Source organism: Oncorhynchus kisutch, linkage group LG12 (assembly GCF_002021735.2).
Source record: "Oncorhynchus kisutch isolate 150728-3 linkage group LG12, Okis_V2, whole genome shotgun sequence".
Lineage (NCBI taxonomy): Eukaryota > Metazoa > Chordata > Actinopteri > Salmoniformes > Salmonidae > Oncorhynchus > Oncorhynchus kisutch.
In genome coordinates, this window is record NC_034185.2 from 1,771,418 (window position 1) to 1,789,423 (window position 18,006).

Here is an 18,006-nt window from a genome sequence, read left to right on the forward strand (position 1 = left end):
TCAATTCACCGTGGACCCTGTACCGAACGGTTCAATATGAATCAATGTACCGTGGACCCTGTACCGAACGGTTCAATATGAATCAACTCACCGTGGACCCTGTACCGAACGGTTCAATATGAATCAATGTACCGTGGACCCTGTACCGAACGGTTCAATATGAATCAATGTACCGTGGACCCTGTACCGAACGGTTCAATATGAATCAATGTACCGTGGACCCTGTACCGAACGGTTCAATATGAATCAATGTACCGTGGACCCTGTACCGAACGGTTCAATATGAATCAATGTACCGTGGACCCTGTACCGAACGGTTCAATATGAATCAATGTACCGTGGACCCTGTACCGAACGGTTCAATATGAATCAATGTACCGTGGACCCTGTACCGAACGGTTCAATATGAATCAATGTACCGTGGACCCTGTACCGAACGGTTCAATATGAATCAATGTACCGTGGACCCTGTACCGAACGGTTCAATATGAATCAATGTACCGTGGACCCTGGACCGAACGGTTCAATATGAATCAATGTACCGTGGACCCTGGACCGAACGGTTCAATATGAATCAATGTACCGTGGACCCTGTACCGAACGGTTCAATATGAATCAATGTACCGTGGACCCTGGACCGAACGGTTCAATATGAATCAATGTACCGTGGACCCTGTACCGAACGGTTCAATATGAATCAATGTACCGTGGACCCTGTACCGAACGGTTCAATATGAATCAATGTACCGTGGACCCTGGACCGAACGGTTCAATATGAATCAATGTACCGTGGACCCTGTACCGAACGGTTCAATATGAATCAATGTACCGTGGACCCTGTACCGAACGGTTCAATATGAATCAATGTACCGTGGACCCTGTACCGAACGGTTCAATATGAATCAATGTACCGTGGACCCTGGACCGAACGGTTCAATATGAATCAATGTACCGTGGACCCTGTACCGAACGGTTCAATATGAATCAATTCACCGTGGACCCTGTACCGAACGGTTCAATATGAATCAATGTACCGTGGACCCTGTACCGAACGGTTCAATATGAATCAATGTACCGTGGACCCTGTACCGAACGGTTCAATATGAATCAATGTACCGTGGACCCTGGACCGAACGGTTCAATATGAATCAATGGACCGTGGACCCTGGACCGAACGGTTCAATATGAATCAATGTACCGTGGACCCTGGACCGAACGGTTCAATATGAATCAATGTACCGTGGACCCTGTACCGAACGGATATGAATCAATGTACCGTGGACCCTGTACCGAACGGTTCAATATGAATCAATGTACCGTGGACCCTGGACCGAACGGTTCAATATGAATCAATGTACCGTGGACCCTGTACCGAACGGTTCAATATGAATCAATGTACCGTGGACCCTGTACCGAACGGTTCAATATGAATCAATGTACCGTGGACCCTGTACCGAACGGTTCAATATGAATCAATGTACCGTGGACCCTGTACCGAACGGTTCAATATGAATCAATGTACCGTGGACCCTGTACCGAACGGTTCAATATGAATCAATGTACCGTGGACCCTGTACCGAACGGTTCAATATGAATCAATGTACCGTGGACCCTGGACCGAACGGTTCAATATGAATCAATGTACCGTGGACCCTGTACCGAACGGTTCAATATGAATCAATTCACCGTGGACCCTGTACCGAACGGTTCAATATGAATCAATGTACCGTGGACCCTGTACCGAACGGTTCAATATGAATCAATGTACCGTGGACCCTGTACCGAACGGTTCAATATGAATCAATGTACCGTGGACCCTGTACCGAACGGTTCAATATGAATCAATGTACCGTGGACCCTGTACCGAACGGTTCAATATGAATCAATGTACCGTGGACCCTGTACCGAACGGTTCAATATGAATCAATGTACCGTGGACCCTGTACCGAACGGTTCAATATGAATCAATGTACCGTGGACCCTGTACCGAACGGTTCAATATGAATCAATGTACCGTGGACCCTGTACCGAACGGTTCAATATGAATCAATGTACCGTGGACCCTGTACCGAACGGTTCAATATGAATCAATGTACCGTGGACCCTGTACCGAACGGTTCAATATGAATCAATGTACCGTGGACCCTGTACCGAACGGTTCAATATGAATCAATGTACCGTGGACCCTGTACCGAACGGTTCAATATGAATCAATGTACCGTGGACCCTGTACCGAACGGTTCAATATGAATCAAATGTACCGTGGACCCTGTACCGAACGGTTCAATATGAATCAATGTACCGTGGACCCTGTACCGAACGGTTCAATATGAATCAATGTACCGTGGACCCTGGACCGAACGGTTCAATATGAATAAAATGTACCGTGGACCCTGTACCGAACGGTTCAATATGAATCAATGTACCGTGGACCCTGGACCGAACGGTTCAATATTAATAAATGTACCGTGGACCCTGTACCGAACGGTTCAATATGAATAAATGTACCGTGGACCCTGTACCGAACGGTTCAATATGAATAAATGTACCGTGGACCCTGTACCGAACGGTTCAATATGAATAAATGTACCGTGGACCCTGGACCGAACGGTTCAATATGAATAAATGTACCGTGGACCCTGTACCGAACGGTTCAATATGAATAAATGTACCGTGGACCCTGGACCGAACGGTTCAATATGAATAAATGTACCGTGGACCCTGTACCGAACGGTTCAATATGAATAAATGTACCGTGGACCCTGGACCGAACGGTTCAATATGAATAAATGTACCGTGGACCCTGGACCGAACGGTTCAATATGAATAAATGTACCGTGGACCCTGGACCGAACGGTTCAATATGAATAAATGTAACGTGGACCCTGTACCGAACGGTTCAATATGAATAAATGTACCGTGGACCCTGGACCGAACGGTTCAATATGAATAAATGTACCGTGGACCCTGGACCGAACGGTTCAATATGAATAAATGTACCGTGGACCCTGGACCGAACGGTTCAATATGAATCAATGTACCGTTTCACCCTCATGTCACAGTATTTTTGAGGGAAAAAAAAATGGACGGAATGATGCCAATTTATGTTTTTGAATCATGAAAGTCCGAAATGTGCTTCATGAGTTGTGACCCTAGGGTGGCAACACATACATTCTGAGTGATGTCAATGGGTCTTTCTCCATTCTGATTGTCTTATACTGTTCAATTCAACCTAAAATACATTTTTATTCTGCACTGATTTGAGATCATTTCCACACTGCCAAGTAGGACTGCACGATATGGGCAAAAAAATAAAATAATCTAGGCCTTATTTTTAACCAAATGTTGCAATTGCTATTTGACTTTTGATTTAGAGCAAAACAATTGGGTGAACTACTGGAATTATTTTCATTCTATAGTTAGAATATAATAGTGGGAACATTGAATACAGGTTGACATGGCAACAAATTAAAATACCAGTGAGGAGTTACTGGGACAGGGTAGGAGCTATAAACCCTATAATATTTGGCTACATGAAGTAGCTAACATATTCTTGCTTTGCATATTTCATTTGGAAAAAACTGTTGCACAAAAAAAACATGCAGATGTAGGTCTACACCATCATTGGTATTATAAGCCAGTATATAGCTAGTTATGTTAGCTATGCATTTATTAGCCAGGTAGAGATTAGCAATTAGAAATGAGCAATTAGCAGCTAACAAGATTTAGGCCCAACTTGCTAAGAAAAAGGACAAACTAGCTTTTTGCAGATGTAAGAAACAAATGAATAATGTAATTATATAAAGCTAGTGGATTCACAGTTCATTCAGAAATTATTCAGACCACTTCTCTTCTTCCACATTGTTACGTAACCTTATTCTACAATTGATTAATAAGGATCGGAAATCTTTTTTTTCTTCTTCAATTTTCACCTAAAATGACATATCCAACTAGTCAGGACCTGAAGCAGGGATATGGATACCATTTGAAAGGAAACACTTTGAAGTTTGTGGAAATGTGAAATTAATTTAGGAGAACATAACACATTAGATCTGGTAAAAGATAATACAAAGACAAAAAAAAATATGCATTTTTTTTGTTCCATCTTTGAAATGCAAAATAAATGTAATATTCCAGGTTAAAGAAGATTTTAGGTTTTGGCCACTAGATGGCAGCAGTGTATGTGCAAAGTTTTAGACTGATTCAATGAACCATTGTATTTCAGTTCAAAATGTTGTATCAAATGTGCCTATTTGGTTTATTAATAGATTCATAACTGTGCACCCTCCTCAAACAACAGGATGGTATTATTTCACTGTAAATTGGACAGTGCAGTATCAGATATGTCCTGGGCAATTTTCTTGTTACTTACAACCTCTAAACACATTAGTCTACGTTAGCACAAGCGTCCCGCAGTCACCTGTAGAGGTTAAATACACATTTTCCTAAGCAATCTACAGAATACCTCATTATGACAAAGTGAAAAAAGAAATTAGAAATTTTTGCAAATGTATTACAAATAAAAAAAACTGAAATATCTTATTTAAAAAAGTATTCAGCCCCTATGTGTGTGTGTGTGTGTGTGTGTGTGTGTAGGGGCTCTGGGAGGATTGAGAAGGTGTAGCAGCATCACACTGTGCTGTTATTACTGGTTAATAAACTCCTACATGAAAATCAGGTCGACGCAGCAAACTGGCTTCATGACACCTTCATTACAGCCAATGTTGCTATGACTCTAAATTTAGCTCAGGTGCATCCTGTCTCCATTGATCATCCTTGAGGTGTTTCTACTACTTGATCGGAGCCCACCTGTGGTAAATCCAATTGATTTGACATGATTTGGAAACCAAGCCATGAGGTCCGTAGAGCTCAGAGACAGGATTGTGTCGAGGCACAGATCTGGGGAAGGGTAGCAACAACATGGCTGTAGCATTGAAGGTCCACAAGAACACAGTGGCCTCAAGTCATTCTTAAATGGAAGAAGTTTGGAACCACCAAGACTCTTCCTAGAGCTGGCCGCAGGGCCAGACTGAGCAATCGGGGGAGAAGGGCCTTGGTCAGGGTGGTGACCAAGATCCTGATCGTCACACTGGCAGAGCACTACAGTTCCTCAGTGGAGATGGAAGAGTTGTTCCATAAGGCCAACCAACTCTGCAGCAATCCACCAATCATGCCTTTATGGTAGAGAGGCTAGACGGAGGAAAAAAACTCACATGACAGACCACCTGGAGTTTACCAAAAGGCACCAAAGCCACTCTCAGACCATGAGAAACAAGACTTTCTGGTCTGATGAAACCAAGTTGAACTCTTTGGCCTGAATGCCAAGTGTCACGTCTAGAGGAAACCTGGTACCATCCCTACGGTGAAGCATGGTGGTGGCAGAATCATGCTGTGGGGATGTTTTTCAGAGGTATGGACTGGGAGACTAGTCAGGATCAAGGGAAAGATGAACGGAGCAAAGTACAGAGAGAGATCCTTGATAAAAACCTCAGACTGGGGCGAAGGTTCACCTTCATACAGGACAACGACCCAAAGCACACAGCTAAGACAATGCAGGAGTGGCTTCGGGACAAGTTTCTGAATGTCCTCGAGTGGCCCAGCCAGAGCCTGGACATGAACCCGATCAAAACATCTCTGGAGAAACTTGAAAATAGCTGTGCAACAACACTGCCCATCCAACCTGACAGAGCATGAGAGGATCTGCAGAGAAGAATGGGAGAAACTCCCCAAATACAGGTGTGCCAAACTTGTAGCATCATACCCAAGAAGACTCACTGCTAAAGGCTATAATCGCTGCCAAAGGTGCTTCAAGGGGGTGTCCTCGGATGGGGCCACAGTGTCTCCTGACCCTTCCCGTCTCAGCCTCCAGTATTTATGCTGCAGTAATTTATGTGTTGGGGGGCTAGGGTCAGTTTGTTATATCTGGAGTACTTCTCCTGTCCTATTCGGTGTCCTGTGTGAATTTAAGTATGCCCTCTTTAATTCTCTTTCTCTCTCTCTCAGAGGACCTGAGCCCTAGGACCCTGCCTCAGGACTACCTGACATGATGACTCCTTGCTGTCCCCAGTCCACCTGGCCGTTCTGCTGCTCCAGTTTCAACTGTTCTGCCTGTGATTATTATTATTATTATTATTAGACCATGCTGGTCATTTATGAACATTTGAACATCTTGGCCATGTTCTGTTATAATCTCTACCCGGCACAGCCAGAAGAGGACTGGCCACCCCACATAGCCTGGTTCCTCTCTAGGTTTCTTCCTAGGTTTTGGCCTTTCTAGGGAGTTTTTCCTAGCCACCGTGCTTCTACACCTGCATTGCTTGCTGTTTGGAGTTTTAGGCTGGGTTTGCAGGCGGGTGTGTAGACAGGTAGCTATGTAGACAGCTAGTCCGGTGTGGAGACAGCTAGGCAGGTGTGTAGGCAGGCAGACAGCTAGGCAGGTGTGGAGGTAGATAGGTAGACAGCTAGGCATGTGTCTACACAGACAGCTAGGCAGGTGTGTAGACAGCTAGACAGGTAGGTAGGTAGTTAGGTAAACAGCTAGGCAGGTGTGTAGACAGCTAGGCAGGTGTGTAGACAGCTAGGCAGGTAGGCAGCTCGGCAGGTAGGTAGGCAGCTCGGCAGGCAGGCAGGTAGGCAAGTAGACCGCTAGGCAGGTGTTGAAGTAGATAGGTAGACAGCTAATCAGACAGCTAGGCAGGTGTTGAAGTAGATAGGTAGACAGCTAAGCAGACAGCTAGGCAGGTGTGTAGCCATCTAGGCAGGTGTGTAGGCAGGTGTGTAGGCAGCTAGGCAGGTAGACAGCTCGACAGGTAGGTAGGTAGACAGACAGCTTGGCAGGCAGGTGTGTAGGCAGGTAGGCTGGTGTGTAGGCAGGAAGACAGCTAGGCAGGCAGGTAGGTAGGTAAACAGCTAGGCGGGTGTGTAGACAGCTAGGCAGGTGTGTGGGCAGCTAGGCAGGCAGCTCGGCAGGTAGGTAGGCAGCTCGGCAGGTAGGTAGAAAGCTGGGCAGGTAGGTAGGTAGACAGACAGCTTGGCAGGCAGGTGTGTAGGCAGGTAGGCTGGTGTGTAGGCAGGAAGACAAGTAGGTAGGCAGCTCGGCAGGTAGGTAGGTAGGTAGGCAGCTCGGCAGGTAGGTAGGCAGCTCGGTAGGTAGGCAGCTCGGCAGGTAGGTAGGCAGCTCGGCAGGTAGGTAGGCAGCTCGGCAGGTGTGGAGACAGGTAGGCAGCAGCCCATCTATGGTCTTCCTCTCAGTAAAACAGGAAAATGCCTCAGAAAGATGTATTGATGACCTCCAACCCTCTCTTTCTCGCTCTGTCCTCAGAGGGAAAGGTTGGAAAACAGCCCACTTCTATAACAATACCCCGACCCTGTGTGTTCCCTAATACAATGCGCAACAGCCACAAACAAATGGCTGTTTTGATAGGCTATTGCTGTTCTCTATAACAGTCTATAACCAGCCCTCTCCCCCTCCTCTCTCTGTTCTCCTCTCGCTCTGTAGGTTTTGACTGTCAGTGTGGTTATATATGGGTCTGAAAGGCGACAGAGGGAGGGAGGGAGGAAGAAGAGGGTGTCGCTGTAAAATTGTTTTATAATACTACAAAATATGTAAAGGCAGACATCTGTCCTTCAGACACAGATTAAGCCCATCGGTGAAACGGACACACTAACACGCAGTCACTAAGGGATAAAGCGGTCACTTTAAAATTAAGCTGCGACAGTGTGGCACTCATCCCTACCGGCTGGATGGGTGACATTCCGGAGCGCGAGAAGTGCACGGAGTGGTGACAGACTTTCTGGTGTGGGTGGACAGGCAGGAAGGGGACAGCGTCCAACACACCGGCCACGGAGAGCAGGGGCTTAGACATAAAACACACCGAATAACACGGAGGAATGCCGACATGTCCAGCGCATCCCCTCTAGACTCCCCTCCCGATCAAACGGTCACAACTGAACCGTTCTAACCGGCAATGTTCCGGCTCGGCGTCGCTAAATAGAACCAATGGGAGGCAGCGACACAGTGCTATCCTCTCTCGAATACAACATAAACTACATTCACAAGTAGTATCGGTTTAAAAACAGCCAGACTCACCTTCCTTTTAGGCATGTTGTGCTACAGAAATATTATTCCCTCCAGAGGATCGAAGAGTTCAACCAGCAGGTCCACGGCGCAAACTGAGAACTGTCACCACATACTGGATCAATACGAAACACCTTCCATAACCACATGCTAATCATATGTAGACCGTTATCTCTGCCTATAGGCCAGACACGCAAACGTTGCTCCTGTATATGCCACGGGATTGGTCGAGCCCCCTGCATGCAAATATTACAACAGCAATCATTGGTTGAGAATAGGATTCTATGGTGCGTCTGATTGGCTACAAGCTCTTGGCAAGCAAATCACAGCTTCTTCATGGTAATGAACAGAAGAGAAGAAAGACCAGAAGAAAGGTGACCCTATTCTAGGTGTCTCTGGGTAGTGTAGGCTGGAAGGGAACGAGCCAGAACTATGACACTAAAACAGTCTGAAGGGAAGAGCTGTTTAAACACACAAACAAACAAGAACAATCAATAAAACAAAACGCATTGATAGAGGAGCTATATTCCTCACTGATTCACCTGGATTGTCCTGCAACACTTTGATTAGGTTGATACAGAATAGTTCTATATTTCTGCTTCAGAAACTCTGAGGTTAACAACTAGTTCATACTCCCACACTAGATCGAGTATGACAAGAATATTCAATCAATGCAAAGACTGAATATTAGTGTTTTTATAGTTTAATGGATGCATACATTATTAAATCCATAATTGCAGCATCAACACATATTCACAGGACAAAAATCCCTGGAAAACCTAGAGTGAATAAATGAATGACTCCCAAATCACATCCCTGATGATATTTCCAGAGCAGCTATCGCTGTAGCCCAGTAGTAAGGATACCTACCGTACTAGATACCAGCCCAGTGACACGTGATGGACATGAGAGGAGACACACAGCAATCAGCTCAAACAACTATTCTACCATGACATCATCATGGACGGATCTCACACAACATTTCACATACGCATCACAATGGAGCTCACTTCACACAACAATCTACATCAAGAAACCGCCCAACAACAATGGCCACCGTCCATCCATCTCAACATTCTACATCAAGAAATCTCCCAACAACAATGGCCACCGTCCATCCATCTCAGCATTCTACATCAAGAAACCTCCCACCAACAATGGCCACCGTCCATCCATCTCAGCATTCTACATCAAGAAACCTCCCACCAACAATGGCCACCGTCCATCCATCTCAACATTCTACATAAAGAAACCTCCCACCAACAATGGCCACCGTCCATCCATCTCAACATTCTACATCAAGAAATCTCCCAACAACAATGGCCACCGTCCATCCATCTCAACATTCTACATCAAGAAACCTCCCACCAACAATGGCCACCGTCCATCCATCTCAACATTCTACATAAAGATATCTCCCAACAACAATGGCCGCCGTCCATCCATCTCAACATTCTACATCAAGACACCTCCCAACAACAATGGCCACCGTCCATCCATCTCAACATTCTACATAAAGAAACCTCCCACCAACAATGGCCACCGTCCATCCATCTCAACATTCTACACAAAGAAATCTCCCAACAACAATGGCCACCGTCCATCCATCTCAGCATTCTACACAAAGAAATCTCCCAACAACAATGGCCACCATCCATCCATCTCAACATTCTACATAAATAAACCTCCCAACAACAATGGCCACCGTTCATCCATCTCAACATTCTACATCAAGAAACCTCCCACCAAGAATGGCCACCGTCCATCCATCTCAACATTCTACAGTGACATCACAATGAGGTTAACCCCCCCCCCCCCCGCCTTACCACACGGCAGAGCTTCACAATAGGCTACAATACAACACACAACAAAATCCCCCAGCCATCCACGCTAGCTACACACATGTACCAGAACCTTACTGTAATGTTTCAAAAGCTAATGCAGAACACTCAGGGAGCTGCCAGGGAACGTGGACTCCCCCCACTCTCCACCCCCTTCCCCCGTCTACACATGGATCACCCAGTCAGCTAAATGGAAAGAAAACACAACAAGACAAAAAGAAAGGGACAGAATGGATCATTTGTGTTGCTGTGACAATAGACGTGCATTTCCAGAGCTGTTCGTGTGATGGGCTGTCTGTGGTGTGAGTGTGATGGGCTGTCTGTGGTGTGAGTGTGATGGGCTGTCTGTGGTGTGAGTGTGTGTGTTTGTGTAGGGTAAGATAATAGTTATGAATAAAGTGACACAGTGACCAATAAGAAGCAGAGGATCCAGAGACCTCATAAAGACAAACTATACAGTATCAGAGCCTAACTTTACACTATATAACAGAGGTGTGGACCCGAGTCACATGACTTGGACTCGAGTCAGACTCGAGTCACAAATACGATGACTTGCAGCTCGACTTTGACTTTAACACCAATGACTCGTGACTTAACTTGGACTTGAGCCTTATGACGCCGACCTGACTTGATACCCTCCCCAACCCTCTCCAACCCTCCCCAACCGTCCCCAACCCTCCCCTCCCCTCCCCAACCCTCCCCAAGCCTCCCCAACACTCTCCAACCCTCTCCAACCCTCTCCAACCCTCCCCCAAGCCTCCCCAACCCTCCCCAACCCTCTCCAACCCTCCCCAACCCTCCCCAACCCTCCCCTCCCCAACCCTCCCCAAGCCTCCCCAACCCTCTCCAACCCTCCCCAACCCTCCCCAACCCTCCCCCAACCCTCCCCAACCCTCCCCCAAGCCCCAAAATTAAAAATGATGCTATTGAACAAAGTGTGTAGTGCATCAACTCTTAATTTAAAGGATTACAGTTGGAATCGGACAGCAGCCAATCAAATTGTGCCAGCTGAGAAAAAGCAGAGGTGGAGCCTGTGGAAAGATGATACCCCAAATGATTATTTTTGGATAATAAGACAACTCTGTATTAACAGAAAACGAATTGCAACTTGCAAAACATGCGGGAAGAAAATGACAGATGGAGGCGCAACAACTTCCAATTTTGTTCGACATTTAAAGCTGCACAAAGAACGGTAAGTCGTGGCTAATATAACAGACAGCTATATAATTTATAACTTTGCTAGTGTAGCATGTAGGCTAACGTAATGTTAAATCAATGAGCCTCCACACAGTCAGTCAGTGCGGGAACGTGATCATTGCACCCAAGATTGAGCCACAACTGGCTAGGCAGTTGGTAGCCTAATACCCTGACTACACCGCTCGCGTCGCGTGCGTAAGCATGGCAAAATAAATGTAGGAATCTATGTTATTCAGTTATTGCACCCACACTGCTCGCTCGCGTCAACGAGCGTCAGCGTTGCCAAGGGCTAAAATAGAAGTCACTCATATTTCTGACGCAGATCACACTGCAAGTCCTGCCTCTCCCATCTCCTCATTGGTTTATAGAAGCAGGTACCCATCTCCTCATTGGTTATACCCACGTGGGTGATTGAAAGATGAACTGTGTTGCCGGTTATCGTGGTAATACAGTTTTGATGCCAATCACAATATAATTTCAAAGATGAAAAAGCCTGGAAGGAGGAGAGATGACTAGAAACTAAACAGTTGACCGTTTTATCTGTGGATTAATTGTCAGAGTAGAGGACCTTGTGCATTTCAGGTAAAATAACAACCCAATGTTTATATCCCAGGACAAATTAATTAGCAACAGCAAGCTACCTAGCTAAATTGCCACAAATGTTAAATGCTTTTCGACCTGTCCCCAAATTAATGTAATTGGTTCAGAGTTTGTTTTGATATTTTAACCTGCGTGTCGAGATCGCTTTTGGTGTAGGGGACCAAATAAATGTATGCACGACTGCGCACGTGCACAGCCGGTTTGGGTTCCATGTAAATCCTGCCTGATGTTACTGCTGTTCCTAAAACCATTGCCATATGTAAGCCTACTGTAACCACATACAGAGAAGTGTGTGTGTGTTAAGGTTGGGCGATTGTGTACAAGCCTATATCGCCCGATTGCGCCCCATAGCGGGGGGGGGGGGGTCTTTCTCATGGCTACCCATGTATTTCTATACAACCTACCCCACATGACCCGACCCGGCCTACCACGCCTGTCCCGCTGTCACAGAGGGGGGGGGGGGGGGGGGTCTTTCTCATGGCTACCCATGTATTTCTATACAACCTACCCCACATGACCCGACCCGGCCTACCACGCCTGTCCCGCTGTTACAGAGAGAGGGGGGGGGGTCTTTCTCATGGCCTACCCATGTATTTCTATACAACCTACCCCACATGACCCGACCCGGCCTACCACGCCTGTCCCGCTGTCACAGAGAGAGGTGGGGGTCTTTCTCATGGCTACCCATGTATTTCTATACAACCTACCCCACATGACCCGACCCGGCCTACCACGCCTGTCCCGCTGTCACAGAGGGGGGGGGGGGGGGTCTTTCTCATGGCTACCCATGTATTTCTATACAACCTACCCCACATGACCCGACCCGGCCTACCACGCCTGTCCCGCTGTTACAGAGAGAGGGGGGGGGGTCTTTCTCATGGCCTACCCATGTATTTCTATACAACCTACCCCACATGACCCGACCCGGCCTACCACGCCTGTCCCGCTGTCACAGAGAGAGGTGGGGGTCTTTCTCATGGCTACCCATGTATTTCTATACAACCTACCCCACATGACCCGACCCGGCCTACCACGCCTGTCCCGCTGTCACAGAGAGAGGGGGGGGGGGGGGTCTTTCTCATGGCCTACCCATGTATTTCTATACAACCTACCCCACATGACCCGACCCGGCCTACCACGCCTGTCCCGCTGTCACAGAGAGAGGGGGGGGGTCTTTCTCATGGCTACCCATGTATTTCTATACAACCTACCCCACATGACCCGACCCGACCCGGCCTACCACGCCTGCCCCGCTGTCACAGAGAGAGGGGGGGGGGGGTCTTTCTCATGGCTACCCATGTATTTCTATACAACCAACCCCACAGGACCCGACCCGGCCTACCACGCCTGTCCCGCTGTCACAGAGAGAGGGGGGGGGTCTTTCTCATGGCTACCCATGTATTTCTATACAACCTACCCCACATGACCCGACCCGGCCTACCACGCCTGTCCCGCTGTCACAGAGAGAGGGGGGGGGGGGGGTCTTTCTCATGGCTACCCATGTATTTCCATGGAAATATACAATTTATTTGGAAAGTAATAAATATATATATTTTTAAAAGCATTCATGATTTGCATAAATGTAATATACTAACTATTACTCTTGTTAAAAATATGTTCAATTATTACATTTGGTGAAGAGAACATTACGACCTGTTTAGGACTCAACTCAAAGTTTAGGATTTGAGACTTGACTTGAGACTTGTTGGTCTTGACTTGCCTGACTTGACTTGGAACTTGAGTGCTAAGACTTGAGACTTAATTGTGACTTGTAAAACAATGGCTTGGTCCCACCTCTGCTATATAATATACAGTATAATAAGTCCTAACTTTACACTATAATATACAGTATATTAAGGCCTAACTTTACCCTATATAATATATAGTATATCAAGGCCTAACTGTACACTATATAATATATAGTATATCAAGGCCTAACTTTACACTATATAATATACAGTATGTCAAGGCCTAAACCTTTAAGTCTTTACTGAAGACTCATCTCTTCAGTGGGTCATATGATTGAGTGTAGTCTGGCCCAGGAGTGTGAAGGTGAACAGAAAGGCACTGGGGCAACGAACCGCCCTTGCTATCTCTGCCTGCCCAGTTCCCCTCTTTCCACTGGGATTCTCTGCCTCTAACCCTATTACAGGGGCTGAGTCACTGGCTTACTGGTGCTCTTCCATGCCGTCCCTAGGAGGAATGCGTCACTTGAGTGGGTTGAGTCACTGATGTGATCATCCTGTCTGGGTTGGCGCCCCCCCTTGGGTTGTGGCGTGGAGGAGAACTTTGTGGGCTATACTCGGCCTTGTCTCAGGATGGTAAGTTGGTGGTTGAAGATATCCCTCTAGTGGTGTGGGGTCTGTGCTTTGACAAAGTGGGTGGTGTTATGTCCTGCCTGTTTTGCCCTGTCCGGGGGTATCATCGGATGGGGCCACAGTGTCTCCTGACCCCTCCTGTCTCAGCCTCCTAGCCCCCAGTCGGGTCAGTCGGTTATATCTGGAGTATTTCTCCTGTCTTATCCTGTGTCCTGTATGAATTTAAGTATGCTCTCTCTAATTCTCTCTTTCTCTCTTTCTTTCTTTCTCTCTCTTGGAGGACCTGAGCCCTAGGACCATGCCTCAGGACTACCTGGCATGATGACTCCTTGGCCACCTGGCCGTGCTGCTGCTCCAGTTTCAACTGTTCTTCCCTCGGGTATGGAACCCTGACCTGTTCACTGGACGTGCTACCTGTCCCAGACCTGCTATTTTTAACTCCCTAGAGACAGCAGAAGCGGTAGAGATACTCTCAATGATTGTCTATGAAAAGCCAACTGACATTTACTCCTGAGGTGCTGACTTGTTGCACCCTCGACAACTACTGTGATTATTGTTATTTGACCATGCTGGTCATTTATGAACATTTGAACATCTTGGCCATGTTCTGTTATAATCTCCACCCGGCACAGCCAGAAGAGGACTAGCCACCCCTCATAGCCTGGTTCCTCTCTAGGTTTCTTCCTAGGTTTTGTCCATTCTATTGAGTTTTTCCTAGCCACTGTGCTTCTACACCTGCATTGTTTGCTGTTTGGGGTTTTACTATTTCACTATTAAGCTACACCTGATGTTTAGGAAGCATTTCACTATCAGTCTACAGTACACCTGTTGTTTAGGAAGCAAACAATCGTTTGGTGTGCTTTCGTCGTAAAGCCTTTTTGAAATCGGACACTGTGGTGGGATGAACAACAAGTTTATCTTTAAAATTGTGTAAAATACTTCTATTTTTGAGGAATTTTAATTATGAGATTTCTGTTGTTTTGAATTTGGCGCCCTGCACTTTCACTGGCTGTTGTCATATCATCTCGTTAGCGGGATCTAAGCCATAAGAAGTTAAAAAATAAGTCAGAAGTATGAAATAATTTGTACAATATCTAAAGTATGCTGCTGTCACAAGCCACATCAATAAACATTGTCTGATGATTTTGTTTAGTGGATATCAACTAGTCAATGTGTTATTAGGGTTTCCAAGCAAAGCATCTTTCGGGTAAAATGTCAACGGAGATTTATATATATATTTTCAAAGCCTTTTGCATGTAATTCAGACACGACCCGGCCTACCACGCCTGTCCCGCTGTCACAGAGAGAGGGGGGGGGTCTATTTTCAAAGCCTTTTGCATGTAATTCAGCTCGTGTTGCTAATTAAAACATTTGTCACCCACAGAAACATCTTTGAAAGTGATGACCACAAAATGTAAAATCATCAAAAGCTTTTATGAGAAACCTGCATTGCTATGTCAACATAGCTCAATGTTTATTGTTGGATGTATTAGGTTGCGAAATCAACAGAGCTCAATGCTTATTATAGGATGTATTAGGTTACGAAATCTAACTTTTTGGTATGATCTTAATGATATGTTAGAGAAACATATAACATAACATAATCATATTTGTCTTGTTAAAATGTATTTTAAAATACAATGAAGTGAAATTTCATCATCAAAGTGTGTCCTCTCTGGGCAGAAACACACTATATAAGTAATTTGTTCAGTTTTTTGGTTGGTTCAAGAAATAGGATTTTTGTATTATTCTTTTTTTGGGACTTTTTACCCCTTTTCCTCCCCAATGTCGTGATATCCAATTCGCAGTCTTGTCCCATAGCTGCAACTTCCATACGGACTTGGGAGAGGCGAAGGTCGAGAGCCTTGAGTCCTCCGAAACAACGCTGCCAAGCCGCACTGCTTCTTGACACTGCTCACTTAACCTGGAAGCCAGCCGCACCAATGTGTGGAGGAAAAACTGTACAGCTGCCTACCGAAGTCAGCTTGCAGGCACCCGGCCTGCCACAAGGAGTCCCTAGAGCACGATGGGACAAGGAAATCCTGGCCCCTCAAACCCTCCCTTAACCCGGACAACAATGGGCCAATTGTGTGCTGCCTCATGGTCAAAGCCAGCTGTGACACAGCCTGGGATCGAACCCTGGGCTGTAGTGACACCTCAAGCACTACAATCCAGTGCCTTAGACCGCTGTTCCACTCCGGAGGCCAAGAAATACGAACTTGTCGTGCGAACGTAGCTGGCAATTATGTTGCGCTGCAGCCCTGGTTGTTTACTAGGTAACCTCTTGGTTGCGAATGCGTATAGACAGATTAAAATGTTTTACAGTATGTATGCTTTAAAAGGCCTCATATTAAACACATCTGTTGAGTTGATCTGTGGGTTTGTCTGAGACGATGCCGGATGTTTTTGTTGTGATGGGTCGAGAGGAGAGGTTGATTATGTTTGCCAAGGATTCTTCCTGTTAAAGAGATATGGGTTTTATTTAGTTCCTGTACCCTAGTGCTGAGCGATTACCCAAAATGTATTTTTTTTTCTTTTTTTAAAACTAATTCACCATCATCAGTTCAATTATTTGAATTCCATATATATAGTTGAAGTCAGAAGTTTACATACACTTTAGCCAAATACATTTAAACTCAGTTTCACAATTCCTGAAATTTCATCCGAGTAAAAATTCCCTGTCTTAGGTCAGTTAGGATCACCATTTTATTTTAAGAATGTGAAATGTCAGAATAATAGTAGAGAGAATGATTTATTTCAGCTTTTATTTCTTTCATCACATTCCCAGTGGGTCAGAAGATTACATAAACTCAATTATCATTTGGTAGCATTGCCTTTAAATTGTTTAACTTGGGTCAAACTTTTAGGGTAGCCTTTCACAAGCGTCCCACAATACATTGGTTGAAATTTGGCCCATTCCTCCTGACAGAGCTGGTGTAACTGAGTCAGGTTTGTTGGCCTCCTTTCTCGTACATGCTTTTTCAGTTCTGCCCACAAATTTTCTATAGGATTGAGGTCAGGGCTTTGTGACTCTAATACCTTGACTTTGTTGCCCTTAAGCCATTTTGCCACAACTTTGGAAGTATGCTTGGGGTATTTGTCCATTTGGAAGACCCATTTACGACCAAGCTTTAACTTCCTGACTGATGTCTTGAGATGTGGCTTCAATATATCCACATAATTTTCCTTCCTCATGCCGCCATCTATTTTGTGAAGAGCACCAGTCCCTCCTGCAGCAAAGCACCCCCACAACATGATGCTGCCACCCCCGTGCTTCACGGTTGGGATGGTGTTCTTCAGCTTGCAAGCGTCCCCCTTTTTCCTCCAAACATAACGATGGTCATTATGGCCAAACAGCTCTATTTTTGTTTAATCAGAACAGAGGACATTCTCCAAAAAGTACAATCTTTGTCCCCATGTGCAGTTGCAAACCGTAGTCTGGCTTTTTTATGGCTGTTTTGTAGCAGTGGCTTCTTCTTTGCTGAGTGGCTTTTCAGGTTATGTAGATATAGGACTCGTTTTACTGTGGATATAAATACTTTTGTGGTGGTTTGCTCCAGTATCTTCACAAGGTCCTTTGTTGTTGTTCAGGGATTGATTTGCACTTTTCGCACCAAAGTACATTCATCTCTAGGAGACAGAACTCGTCTCCTTCCTGAGCGGTATGATGGCTGCATGGTCTCATGGTGTTTATACTTGCGTACTATTGTTTGAACAGATGAACGTGGTACCTTCAGGCGTTTAGAAATTGCTCCCAATGACTTGTGTAAGTCTACAATTTTTTTTCTGAGGTCTTGGCTGATTTCTATTGATTTTCCCATGATGTCAAGCAAAGAGGCACTGAGTTTGAAGGTAGGCCTTGAAATACATCCACAGGTACACCTCCAATTGACTAAAATGATGTCAATTAGCCTATCAGAAGCTTCAAAAGCCATTACATAATTTTCTGAATTTTCCAAGCTGTTTAAAGGCA

General features: G+C 45.6%; 1 protein-coding gene across 4 annotated transcripts in view; it reads right to left on the bottom strand.

Moving 5' to 3' along the window:
* hmgn3 (high mobility group nucleosomal binding domain 3) overlaps positions 1–8,236 on the bottom strand; it is a 34,697-nt gene extending 26,461 nt beyond the window's left edge. The window contains exon 1 of one of the 4 annotated variants that reach the window (XM_020474064.2): positions 8,090–8,236. In XM_020474064.2, the coding sequence (XP_020329653.1) occupies positions 8,090–8,104 (15 nt within the window). In that variant the 5' untranslated portion in view covers positions 8,105–8,236. The remainder of the gene's footprint in view (positions 1–8,089) is intronic. The other 3 variants (XM_020474065.2, XM_031836723.1, XM_020474063.2) reach the window with 3 other exon arrangements.
* Between the last annotated feature and the right edge of the window lie 9,770 nt (positions 8,237–18,006).